Here is a 13,041-nt window from a genome sequence, read left to right as displayed (position 1 = left end):
TTTATCGGTGATATGCCGGCAAGCCCTGTTAGCCCTGTGGCAAGATGACGAGTCAAAAATGATCGATACTGTCTTGATTGACTAATGTACATATATGCATGCAGATATATCCACAATCCCACCAACCCCATCTATCCATATGATACACATAGCAGTGAGTAGTATACAGAGGAGAGACAAGGCGAATTACATCAACCCTCCTCCCTATAGAACAATCCATCTAATTCCCAGCAATCCACCTCTCCAACCACCTCCTCTCCTCCCTCTCAGCCTCCCAACCCTCCCTCACCCCCCCAACACCAACCCCCACACCACCCCTCTCCTCCACCGCAATGCGCACCTCCTCCGCCTCCATCCCAGCCACGCCCCCACCCCTCCGAATCAACTCATCATCACACGCCAAATACTCCGCATACCGTCTCAACCTCCCCCGATACACCACCCGGACCAACCACCCCGGTCTCTCATACGACCTCGCCAACCCCAACACCGCACAAGCCCGCATCACCTCCCCAGCCCCCGCACCCTCAATCCAACTGCCATCCACCATCCGCTTCAACACCCCCATCTCCTCCACAGACCCAACCCCAGGCGGCGTCACCGACCCCGTCCCAACAACCAACGCCTCCCGCTTCGCCCGCGCCCTCTTCTCCCTCTCTTTCTCCAGCTGTCGCGGAATCCGACACGTCAGGGGAGTGATAGCATTCCCCAGCGCAAGCACAGCCAGGGGCGTGAGTTCTCCGCAGATAATCAGGATGAGCGAGAAGGGGATCATGCGGCGGATGTCGTGCGCGGAGCGCCGGAGGAGTTGGAAGTGTGAGCGGTGGAGGTCGTTCGTTTGTAAGGTCTTGTAGAATGGAGTTGATACATCCTTTGTAGATGATGACGCTGACGGTGGTGGGATAGAGCTCGGGATATAGGGTGAGAGGTTCAGGGTCCGCCGGAGGGGGATCGCGGCGCGGTAGTTGTGGTAGACGTTTTTCAGACCCGTTTTGTAGAAGGTGAGGTATGCGCGGCCGATTGTTATGTAGCGTTTTAGTTTGTCGGATGGGGGGAGGGGAGTGTTTGGGGAGGGGGTGGGTGGGAGGGCGAGGGAGGCGGGTCGGGTGCTCGGGGGTGGGTTTAGGGTGGTGAGGATTGTTGTGGAGGTTGATGTTGATGGTGTGGTTGGGGTGGTGGTGGGTTGTGCGGCGGAGGAGGGGCGCGTGTGGGATTTGGTGTTGGTGTTGGATTTGGAGTGTGAGGCGTAGGAGCGTGTTGAGAGGAGGGTGTAGTTGTGAGGATGGTGGATGAGGCGAGATGCGATGGTTGTGGTGAGTTGGGGATGCGGGCAATTGAGGAGAGCCCGTGGGGGGTGCAGCGCGGGTGGCATTGCGCTGTAAATTGAATGGTCCAATTGATGTGTGGTATTCTGTGTAGGGTTGAAGAGACAGATGTCAAGAGGAAGAATTGGAGATGAAATGAAGATCCGACGAGATTCCGGGGAGATTGGTGTGAGTGCCTCAGGCAGAAAGGAATTGCCTCGGCTCCCCGCGGGGACCGATGTTAGTATATCTTGCTAGTTCTATATAATCGAGCCGAATGGATAAATCTCCTATAGTATATGCAATTGTTGGCAGAGTGGTATCTACTGTCATTGTTGGTAAGTAGTAGATGTTGTGTCAAGTCCGATGCCGGACAGTGACTTCTCAGAGTGATCACTAGCAACACTGGGAGTCCAGCAATTATGTAACTTATATATTATCATGTTATCTAGTAGTAGTATGAATGTAACTAGCCTCATACTATACTACATATACAATCAAAATAGTGACTCACGATCACAGTTCAGTTGACAATTACAATACTACTAGTCCATGACTCACCACCTCACTAGCAATACTCCCTAGTACCCTATTAGTAGTCCAGATCACTACTATATAATAACATACTACTCCCACACGATCTTCACCACCACAACTCCTTAATCAATCACAACAACAACAATGTCCCAACTAACATTCACCCACCCCACCGCCCTCCTCCTAATCGACAACCAAAATGGCTTCACCCACCCAACCCACTGGGGTCCATCCCGCTCCAACCCCAACTACGAAGCCAACATCCAATCCCTCCTCACCACCATCCGCAACACCCTCACCACATCCCCATCTCCATCATTTCAACAACAACATCATCACCACGAAATAATCCACATCTTCCACTCCTCCACAACGCCCACCTCCCCCCTACACCCAACCTACACCACTCCCACAGGAGAGCAAGGCATCGACCCCCTCCCAATCTGCAACCCACTTCCCACCGAGAAACAGATCTGGAAACATGTCAATTCCTCATTCATTGGCACCGAACTGGAAGAATATCTCCGCGAGAAGGGGATACGGCAGTTGATTGTGGCTGGGTTGACGACGGATCATTGTGTGTCGACGACGGTGCGGATGGCGGCGAATTTGGGGGTTGTGGATAGAAGGAAGACCATTAAGAATGTGGAAGGGAATGAGGTGTTAGGGAAGCAAGATGACGAGGTGGATAAAGGTCGGATTATTCTTGTTAGTGATGCCACTGCTACATTTGCCAAGGGGGGATGGGATGCCGAGACGGTGCATCAGGTGTCGGTGGCGAGTTTGGATGGGGAGTTTGCGGAGGTGAGAGGGGTGGGGGAGGTGGTGAGAGCGTTGGAGGAGTATTCTGCTTCGAACTAGATCTTATATGTAGAGGATGTGGAATTTATATATATGTATAGAGGGTGTAGAGTATGATGATGGTGTGGATGTAGGTTATGATTATATCATAAGTCACTGATTAATTGACAGCTACATTACAGGGTCACATCCACCGCAATCATACCCTCTGAAACGAATCCCGTCACGAACAATCTCGCCTTCTTCTGCTGCTGCTCTGGCAACGGAACCAGCACTGCCGCGCTGGCACTCCGGATGCGTGATCCATCGTCCTCAAAAAGCAGCCGGGTCTCCCACTCCGCGGGCGTAGTACCAGCCTTGCGCCGCGTGTACCACACCATCGCGCCATCCTTGCCTTGAGGATCAGCGCGCGTCTTGTCCAGGTCCACGCCGCGAAGTAGTCCAGCCTGGACATATCCGCTGGCATCGTCTGTGGCCGTTGCGTACGGGTCCCGGTAGTAAGTGGGATTGTCAATTGTGCTGTCAAAGGCGAACTCATCCACAACCGACAGCGTGTGGTCATCCTGCGGCCGCATACGCCACATGTAGCCGCCCACGGCGCTGGTGAGAAGCACTTCCTCGCGCGACGAGCCATGTCCGAGACCGTTGGCGTTCCAGATGTGCTCGAAGGCCACAGTTGCCTTGCGCTCCGTGTCAGCTGGGACCGCAGCGAGACTGTCGAGCTGAACGTGGATCACGGTGGACCATTTGGCGGCGGGGAGTATGTTCTCGACCGCGCGAAGAGCCCCGTCGCGGTAGCGGTGGTCGTTAGTGACGTAAAATGAATAAGGACTTTCGGCGTAGATGTCGTTGGGGGTGGCTACGAGCGGATGACGGATTGAACGGACATGCCGGACGGTGCCGGAGTGCAGGACATGGTGGAAGAGCTCGACCTGCGAGCGGGCCTTGGGCATGTCCTTGAGGCCGGGGTGATAGTCCGGGTTGGCTAGGTGGTTCACGGCGAAGATGTAGACGGCGTCTGCGCGCTCCGGATCCTCAGTAACGTCGATGCCGTGGGTGATGAAGGGGCCGGAAAAGTTCTCGAATGTGAGACGGGTCGATTTCAGTGTCTGTCAAGCTGGATTAGATTCTGGTAGCTAAATAGGAGTTGCACAGGGACACCTACCTGGGGGTCAATCACATGAATAGACCCCGTCGTGTCTGCAGGGCCTTCAAAGTTGACCAAGGGTGGAAACCAGCGGAACCGGGGCACAATCGAGTCCTCGCAGGCCGCAAAGAGCTGACCAGACGGATGGTGATAATGCAGGTCCTCGCATTGGATGGTATCAGCAATTGAGTGGACAGGGTTACTCTGGGAGCTGCTTGTCTCGCTGGCTGAGCGGAATGCCCCCAGCACTTTAAGCTGGCGGGTCACTGGTCCATACAGCGAGGCGAACAGGACGGCGATAATCGCCAGGTTGATGTAGTTTTTCATCGTGATCAGCCTGTTGATGAGTCGACATGTAATGGGGGAGAAAAAGCAAAAAGGACGAAGAAAAAGCAAACAAGGGAGGGGGGGGAAGTACTAGAGAGGAGAATCGAAAAAAAATAAAGCGGGGGGCCGAGGTTGGATGAACCGACCAAGTAGATACTCCTCTGTAGCATCATCCTCACCACCACATACTGGAAAATGCGGGGATTGACTTTAACCGAACCTGTCATTGGCGAACCAGCAGCTGGCCATCCTCCACTGTGGACCGACCAGCCAGTCCAGCAGAGACGCCACTGAAGATCGTCGCGGTAATCATCCATGGGTCGGGGTCGGAGTTACGGTCCAAGCTCCTAGTAGGAGGTGGAAGGAAGTGAGTGAAGTGAAGTAGAGAAATGAAGTGCATACATTCAAGCCTAATGCCGAGCTTACAGCCAATTCATCCTTCCCAGGGTTTTCCTTCGCCCACACGCAAATCAAGCTAAGTTAGCAAGTATTAAAAAATCACACGCAGATTATTTCATCCTGTCCGATTGAAAAAGAACTCCTTTGTTTCCCCGTCCAAGAAATCCGTAACTCATGGCCGCCGTCTTCGCTTAGCGCTGAGACTTGGCCTCCAGATATTCCTGGTCACTGGCGTCCAAGATGTCGTACTCCTCGTCCGTCAGCATACCCGCATCTGTCTCGTCCTCGCCCAGTGTCAGACTCTCCATGTCATCAAACACATCCTGCTCCGAAGCATTCGTCACCGACGGGGCGCTGGGGGCCGTGGTGGCCGCCTCGTGTGTGCTGGTTTCCGGAGACTCCTTGGCCAGCTTGGGGAAGATCATCTGGCTTCCTGCAGGCTCCGACTCGGCCTCCGGCTGAGGCTCGACGGTCTTCTCCATCTCCGGTTCCGGTGCACTCACAGCGGGCGGCGGAACGTCATCACGCACGCGCACGTCACACCACAGCCGGTGACCAAAAGGCATGCCGCTGGGCAGCTTCAGCCGCCAGTACGAGATGGCGCTGCCCTGGCGGCTCGGGGTCCTGAGTGTCACGGTAAAGTCCGCACTGTGACCTGGCTCAAGCGGCTCCGAGAGCTTGTTGCTCTCCATGGCAGCCGAGATGGCATCCATGCTCAATGGGTGGCTGGTATTTACGTTGAACATCGAATCGCCTCCGACGAACCGCACATCCGTGCCGGCAGGCCAGCTCAATGGGCCGGGGTTGAAGAGGGTCCAGGTCTGCTCAAAGGCGGTGTTGGGCGGCAGCGTGGTGTCATCCGGCACAGTGTCCCGGATGAAGAAGGCTTGATAGCCCGAGGCCGGGTCAGCTGATGTCGGCTGTTCGACCTGAGCCGGCTGCTGTGCAACGGGAGTCGGCTGTTCCACCGGGGCAGGCTCTTGGATAGGCTCTGCTTCCGGCTTGGGTGTCTCCTGAACCGGCTCGACCGGGACGCTGGCTTGGGTGGAAGTGGATTTCTGGGCACGGTCGCCCAGGGCGCAAGTGGCTCCACGGTCTTCGTGGACAGTGCTAACAGAGACGTTGTGCACAGGTGTCTTCAGCATGACCATGGGGTGAGTGCGGTTGTGAGTGTTGGTCGGGTGCACCTCACACTTGGCGCAGAAGTCCGTGTCGTGACACACAGAGCACTTGTAGCGAGTGCCTGTGATGAAGCTAGGGCATGGCCTGTTCCTGCACAGAGGGCCGTCGCAGTAGATGCCGTAATGCACCTCATAGCTTTGCAGGGGCTCGGCGATTGCGTCATAAATTGGCGCAAACCGATGACCCGGGTGGTTTTGGGCTGCCTCCTGGTGACACTCCGAGCAGTAGTCCCAATCTGGGCAGGTCAGGCACTTGTGCCGGACGCCAATAATACGCTAAGGTAACGGTTAGCATTGAGGCAGTCAAATAGAGTAGTTCACAACCAACCTTTTCACACCCGTCGCAGATAGCTGCGTGGTGGTGGTGACGTCCAGGTTTGCAGCGAGATTGCACCAGACTCTTCAGGCAGAACTGACGATCATGAAGCAGCTTGAAGGTGTGGGCGGGGTGATGGCCGTGAGTGTCTCTGAGGAGACAAGTGATGCAAATGTCATAGTCATCGCAGTCAGCGCAGGAAACCATCTTGGTCTCATCGAGTTCTGTTGGAGTTAGTAAATAGTGACAACCTCCTGTAGAGGGAAAGGACATACCCTTCAGGCAATCATTGCAGATGCGTTCCTGAGTGCTTTCAGGAAGTTCGGGAGCAGCAACAGCAGGGACTGGGGTAGTCTCAGACACCAGCTCTGGCACGGATTCCTCGAAGGTCTCTTCTTCTTCCTCTTCTGGTTCAGGCTCCTCACGAGCCTTGCGGGGCTGAACCGTCTCCGTGGTGCTGTTGGTGACCTGGCCGTCCTTGACAAGACGTTTAATCAGCCAGTGTTCATCATCGAGACAGGCCACACCGGCCTCGACACACTGGAGACACAAGTCGTAGTCGCCGTCGTCACAGATGCTGCAATGATAGTGCTCGTTCGGGATGGAGCGGCCGCAGTGGTTGCAGTCAATGCAGAAGACTCCATTGGGCGATGCGTGCGACACCACTGGCATATCCAAGCTGTCCTGACCCAAGACGAAGTCACGGAACTGAGGCTCAGTCGTCTCAGGGGCCGACCACTGGGCGGACCGAGACTCAGCAGGGACGGTGCCGTTGGCGACCTCGGGCAAAGCCGAGGCAGATAGGGACGCACTAGCAGGAACACTTTCAACTTGAGACTCAGGGAGAGGAGCACCCAAGACAGTCTCGAGGTAACTGTACCTTGACGCATTCTGTTGTTCGGGGAGGTCTGCAGCCAGCTGTGGCTGGGAGCCGGGCTCCTCAACCGTTGTGGCCTTGATCCGCAGCTTCAGTTTAGCCTTGGCAGCGCGATAGAGCTGCTTGTAGACAGCAGGGTTCTCGCTACCAAGCTGAATATAGCAGCCGGCGCTGTCGGAATAACGTTCAAAGATGACGTTAACATCTTCGGGAACGCCAAGGAGCTGGCGGAGCTGTTACAGATAAGAGACGTCAGCATGAATTGCGAAATCGTTGCGATATTGCCATTCCGTATTATTTTTATCCCCTTGCACAGAAATGATTCGCAGATGACGCTGAATAAAAAGAAAAGAAATATTCTATCACACATATGGAGCAAGGAGGTGAACACGTGAGCACACTCAGTTGCATTGAGGAAATAAATGATGGGGGGTGGCTATGATTTTTGATGGGGGGCCCAAAGGACCCGTAGCTCCGATCGGAGCTTGAGTGGGGACGAACATACATTCTGGGGAAGCGTGCGAGCTCCGAGCTCTCGCAGAGGAAGCTTGAAGCGTCGAGTATTTTCATTGTAGAGCACTTTGACGGTGATGAGAGAACTGGGGCCCACGGGAGCCGTTGCGGGTGCAGGAGAAGCCATGGTGTCCAGAAGGATGATTGCTTCTTCCTGTTGCTCTGGCTTAAATTTCCCTCTGGCGTGATTTAAGCAGGGATTCCGAGAGATAAGCAAAAAAGGACGCTAATTCGGGAGCGGTAAGCTAGGCGATGAATGGTAGGAAGTACGTCAAGCCAGTGATAGATAACGGTGAGAGTGGTGTTTGTCCCCGTTGGAAGGTTAACAAGGAAGCCCGGATGGAAAGGATGGGTGAGATGGGGTGTAGTTTTTAAACTAGTAGACTAAATAGAAGGAAGGGGGGGAAATGGTGGGATAATAATGTAGATGAGGGGGGGTGTGGGAGGATGGCAAGGTAGACGGTAAGAAGAAGGAATAAGTAAAAAAGGGAAAGAAAAAGAGGAGACGGAAGATCGGGAGAGGAGGATTATTGAGGATGGATGGATGATGAGGAGAAGGGGGGGAAGAGATGAGGAGAGAGCGAACGAGTTCTACCCAGCGGTAATTAAGAGGAAGAGAGAGAGAGGGAGAGAGGGAGAGGGAGAGGCTGCCTGGAGGTCAGCTGCTGCTTCACTGCTGCATCCGGCCGAGGCGGTGAAGGTCCGCGGCCATTGGCGGATGCTAACAGCTTTGGTAACTTGCTCCGGACTAGCAGTTAGTTCGTTAGCAGTAAAAGCAGTTCAAAACAACTACGGAGTACTTTTCATAGTTAGTTAACTGCGTTTAGTTACTTGCCCGGTACCTTGTCCGGCCCGTCGGTCGCGATGCTTCTTCCCCGTACTCTCATGTAGATGCAACTTTTAGTCTTACTTAGTCCTCCTTCTCTTGCATCCTCGGTGGAGTCTTCCTGCTGCAGAATGAGGCATTGCTCTGTTGGCTACGTAGGTGCCTAAACCCTTCCCTTCCTTCCCATCCTTCCTTTGCCCTTCCCACCTCGTCACCAACCCTCCTAAAGCTCAGGCGCCATGATTTCATCACGACATGGATGTTCCCCTCATGCCACCGACCAACAATCCTTTCCCCCACAGCCTCAGATGCTGCTTGCTGATCAGGGTGCTTACGCCTGGGCCGTTAATCCATCCATCCATTCACACCTTCCCTTCCCCCCAAGATTTACTTCTGCTATCTTTCCCTACGAGATGATCGGCTATTACGGCTTCTTTTCCAGGCCTCCTACTTTTTTTGTAGCCCGAGGGAATTGACGCTCCTTGACGTGCTGCCTGACGTCACATCACACCTTCGAAACCGTCCAGGCCCATCCCCGGCCCCCTTCGCTTCCCAACCCGAGGTCTGGTCTAGTCTATCTATCTACTTTTTGGTTTGACCGGTACGGACAACACAGCTCTTCAACTGCAAACTATTTTTGGGATCGTATTTTTTATTGCTTTTGTAGACAAGAGGACGCCACCCCACAACTCGGCCTCCTCATCCGTGTCAATCAACTAATCTCAAAACGAGCGCAGTGAAACACACGCACACGCACACACATACACACACGCAGGGCTCATCACAGACAGGGGGGAAGCGGGGAGGAGGAAGAGGAGGCACACCGCATTACGTTCATGGAACCCAGGATGCAAAACAAGCGTGGTCAGAGACATCATACGGGTATTCGCGTGGACAGCCCACCGGAAGAGCGACCCTGGCGCCGCCGACAGGGTGCGTAGGAACATCACCGCACCCTTGGTCCCGGTTCTTTCCCCTCCCGGCTCTGAGCCCACTGCCTTTCAACGTCATGAGTATATCGAAGAAGATGGTATCCGTACATCGCGGAAGACTTCGGCAGGCATAAGCTAAACGGCACAGCAGGGAAGCGACGGCAGCCAAGCAAACTAAGGAAAAAGAAAGCATGAAAAAGCGGAAACACAAGAAACAAGAAAAAGGAAACATGTAACGGAAAACGTAGGCAGAAAAGAAAAAAAAATGGTGATGAAAAGAAACAGGGGTAAAAATAGAACAGCACAGCAAGACGATCGCTAGTAATGCATGGAATCCTTATCTAACCACAATCAGAGACGGAACTAGGAGAGCACGATGCTCCGGCCACACTAGACCTCAACAAGAAAAGGAAAGGCACAGGCTATGAGGCAATGGGAGGTCGTCATATTGGGATCAACAACAAATTTGCCGCTTTTCCATGAGGCAAACAAGAAAAAGAAAAGAAAAAGTCAATGATCAAGGTGAACACGAAGCGAAGGCGGATAATTGAAGGACAACAATAATGAGTATGAAACTGAAACAAAGGCGGACTAAAGGGGAAAGATAAGGCGAAGACCAAGGCGGAAGGGGGAAAAGTAAACATAGCATCAAAAAATAAACACAGAAAGAAATTGAATTTTTGAAACCGAACATAAAGGCAGGGAGAAGACATTCCTTGAGGCCGGGCATCACCCACAAGCCTCGATTCATTGAGAGCCGTAGTAAACACTGCCTTGAGATTGGGGATAGTAGTACGTTGTCCCAGGGGGCGTCATCATGCCGCCCATGCCCATGACACCGCCGGCGCCGGGCGCATTCGACATTCCATAGGAGGAATTTGGATACATTTGGTTAGCATCGTAGAAATATACCGTACCACCTGCTTCGTGTGCGACCGTGCCCGGTTGAGCCGGTTGCTCGCCCGACGTGTGCGCACCGGGCACCATATACGGCACCTGTTGCCCCGGAGGGAAGGGAGGCACAGAGGTGCCGGGCCCTACTGCGGCATTGTACGGGGGGAATTCGGTCCCGGTAACAGAATAGTAAACGGCGCCAGGTGGGTAAGAACTGGGATAGAATGCTTGTGGCTGTTGAAAACCATATGGCTGGAAGGGTTGGGCATGGATTGCACGCTCGGGTATATGGGATAAGGGTGTCACCGACGAGTGAGCCGAAGCAGCATAGCCGGGCGCATCTGAGCCATAGACGGGCCCGTTTCCAGGCATCGGGACCTGATGATGGAATGGCTGCTCCTGCTGCGGCTGAGGAGGGTTGTATGGAAAGCTTGCTGGCGTCTCAATGTCGGCAACAGAGACGGCCTTCTGGGGACGAGGTTGGTGCATCGGTATGGGCGCCGGACGGCTCTCCCGGAACACTGGAGGTTGAGGCTGTGGTTGTAGAGGAGGAACTGCTGTAGGAGGGCCGGGTGGCGGGGGTGGTAGTCCGGCTGGTGGTCTTGGAGGTGGAGGTAAACGGACAACGGGCTTACCGTTGTCTGTGGCCACGATCGTCTGCCTGGAGAGAACCGAGGCTGCCGGCGAGTGGTATCCTTCTTGCGAGGGCGCCTTGCCGAAGGACGACCTCCTACTGATGCTAACGCTTGGAGTGTATGTGGAACCTGCATAGATACTAGGCCGTCGTCCCGGAAAGAACCCGCTTCGACGCCCACGGAAGGCCTGTTGATTGGGCCGGAGCGCCCGCGGGATGAAGATGAAAGATCGCTCTGTTGCGGGGAAGATATAACGCGCAGGCTGCCCGGGAAGCGAGATTCGGACAGGTTTATCGCGGCGTAGAGGAGGACGGTGCTGTGGTAAACGGGTGTGTTGCTTCTTTGGAACATTAGGGTATGAGATGGGTTGAGCCATGCCCGGTAAGTAGACCACGACAGGCACGTTCCCTATCATTGTAGTACTCGAGAATGACCTATTGGGCGGGGACGATCGAGGAGCTGTAGGAACTGGCTTGGGGGGATAAGTTGGGAGAGTCGCAGGCGCCGCAGGCACTTTCGAGACGGGTGCATCATCTCCAGCAACAGTATCATGCAGATCGTGCGTCCACTTATTTTCGCTGGCATCTGATTTGACCTGGTTCCTGCAAGCAGTTAGCATGAATGTTCTGTCTGCCTCAAAAGTGAAAGAGCTAGAGGTTAGGCTCAAGCGTACTTGCGCACATTGCCGTCCACGATGAGACCGTATGGTCTCGATTTGGACTTAGCAAATGATTTGTGGCCGTTGGCTGCAGTATCGGTCGAGCGTTTGTCGTGAAGGAAGAAGCTTCCTCGGGTGGGCACGAATGCTGGGTTCTCCTCCTTTTCCTTTGTATACTTCTCATTATCACGACGCCTCCTGTCCGTCAGGCTGTCTTGTTTTGGCTCTGCCGGAGGCGCCGACGGAGTCCTCCCAGTTTGTTGGCCAAGCTCTCCCTTCAGGTCGTCAAAGTGGATTTCGGCCACCCCAGTTGTCTTGTCCGACAGTCTCATTCCATTCATCATCGCTTCAGTATCTGACATGACCGTTCCCGTGTGGCGTTTCCCGGGCGAAGTTGAATGGCGGCGCCCGAGCTTCTGGCTTCCGGCAGGCATACGGCCGTTGAGCTGGGGAGGGTGAGTATTGCCCGCATCCCGGGTCACAGACGCCTCATCATCACTCTCATCGCTGCCCTCGCCATCGGCATCCTCCTCATCGGGATGACTGATAATGGATCCTTCGCTTAGGGAGTCGTCCTCCAGTTCTCCATCTAGTGAGCCCTCATCTTCGCCCTCTTCGTCTCTCCTTCGGCGGCGACTAGCACCGATGTTGTGTCGTCGTGGAGCCATGGTAAAAGGAGGGAAAATAGAAAGCAAAAGATCACGGTAAAGGTTGGATTCGAGGTATGCTGGGGTGAATCGTGGTGGTGGGAAAGGGCGTCGAAGTGCACCGACCAGCAGCGGCGAGAGCGGCGGGTTGCAAGACAGAGAGGATGGGTAGAGAAGTAAGGTAGCTAGCTAGTAGGTCTAGATAGGAAGAAGCCCGCGAGCAACACGTTCCCGGAGAACCAAATAGACAAAGGTAGAAGAATAAAAGAAAACACGAAAGCTAGAGCAAGAGGGTGCACCTCAGGAGTGAGGGCAGGGAGTGTTGAACGGATGGACGAACTGGGGAGATTTGGTGGTTTTGAGCATGAGCCATGACATGCTCTTTCGATGTCAACCGCCTCAATCCGGTTAGCGTCCTCCCCAAACCACTTCAGGGATTCTAGAACTGCGGTTTATCTACTTTTAGTTGTTTAACGCCAGCTGATCGTCCATCAGAGCTCCCCCCCCTCCATTTTGCTTTTGAGAACTCCATATGACACTGGATTTTCTGCAAACATGGTTCCCCTCTTACATTATACTTTTCTACCAAACAGACTCCCGTTTCCCAGTTAAGGTCTAGGTATGTCGACATCCTGAGCATTACTACTATTGACGCCCGTTAACTCTCTCCGTCCACTCACATTGCCTGGTTCTGTTTACCCTGACTAAGCCCGCCTGGCAAGAATCGGCCTTAGTGTATCTGTACCCAGTCTGGCGCAATACGAAGGGGCATGGGTCATGTACCAGTACACCAGAGAGTTCTACTAGCAGTACTACTACTAGCTGACCGGTCTATGCTACGTCTCAGCCATCCATGTGATACGCGGCGCCAGGACTTACAATGCGAACTGGAGGAAATGGCTAATCAGTCCATTGGTTACTATAATGCTTCAAGGCTTACATACATTGTATACAAAAAGTCTCGGTTGGGTATCAAGGTCCTGAGGACTTAAATCCTCAATGCTTTTATAGCGCCGTCCACGGCCGTCTTGATCCTCGACCGACGGG

General features: G+C 54.0%; 5 protein-coding genes across 5 annotated transcripts; 1 reads left to right on the top strand and 4 right to left on the bottom strand.

Annotated features, from left to right (window-relative positions):
- Window positions 1-220: 220 nt before the first annotated feature.
- AtWU_07248 (uncharacterized protein) lies at window positions 221-1,372 on the bottom strand (the record flags this gene model as incomplete). Its single annotated transcript, XM_035502357.1, has 1 exon — window positions 221-1,372. One exon carries the CDS (start codon window positions 1,370-1,372, stop codon window positions 221-223), a length of 1,152 nt encoding a protein of 383 aa, XP_035358250.1.
- A 613-nt stretch (window positions 1,373-1,985) lies between these two features.
- Window positions 1,986-2,702, top strand: AtWU_07247 (putative isochorismatase family hydrolase; the record flags this gene model as incomplete). The annotated part of the gene is made up of 1 exon (XM_035502356.1): window positions 1,986-2,702. One exon carries the CDS (start codon window positions 1,986-1,988, stop codon window positions 2,700-2,702), a length of 717 nt encoding a protein of 238 aa, XP_035358249.1.
- A 116-nt stretch (window positions 2,703-2,818) lies between these two features.
- AtWU_07246 (serum paraoxonase/arylesterase family protein) lies at window positions 2,819-4,116 on the bottom strand (the record flags this gene model as incomplete). The annotated part of the gene is made up of 2 exons (XM_035502355.1): window positions 2,819-3,751; window positions 3,808-4,116. 2 exons carry the CDS (start codon window positions 4,114-4,116, stop codon window positions 2,819-2,821), a joined length of 1,242 nt encoding a protein of 413 aa, XP_035358248.1.
- A 590-nt stretch (window positions 4,117-4,706) lies between these two features.
- On the bottom strand, window positions 4,707-7,529 carry AtWU_07245 (ZZ type zinc finger domain protein; the record flags this gene model as incomplete). Its single annotated transcript, XM_035502354.1, has 4 exons — window positions 4,707-5,972; window positions 6,025-6,236; window positions 6,288-7,122; window positions 7,395-7,529. 4 exons carry the CDS (start codon window positions 7,527-7,529, stop codon window positions 4,707-4,709), a joined length of 2,448 nt encoding a protein of 815 aa, XP_035358247.1.
- A 2,378-nt stretch (window positions 7,530-9,907) lies between these two features.
- On the bottom strand, window positions 9,908-12,015 carry AtWU_07244 (uncharacterized protein; the record flags this gene model as incomplete). Its single annotated transcript, XM_035502353.1, has 2 exons — window positions 9,908-11,291; window positions 11,363-12,015. The coding sequence occupies 2 exons, from the start codon at window positions 12,013-12,015 to the stop codon at window positions 9,908-9,910; spliced, it is 2,037 nt and encodes a 678-aa protein (XP_035358246.1).
- Window positions 12,016-13,041: the final 1,026 nt, after the last annotated feature.

The sequence above is a fragment of the Aspergillus tubingensis genome, assembly GCF_013340325.1.
Source record: "Aspergillus tubingensis WU-2223L DNA, scaffold_8, whole genome shotgun sequence".
In the NCBI taxonomy this organism is placed as follows: Eukaryota; Fungi; Ascomycota; class Eurotiomycetes; order Eurotiales; family Aspergillaceae; genus Aspergillus; species Aspergillus tubingensis.
The sequence above is the reverse complement of the archived record's forward strand: the minus strand, read 5'-3'. Positions and strand labels throughout refer to the sequence as shown.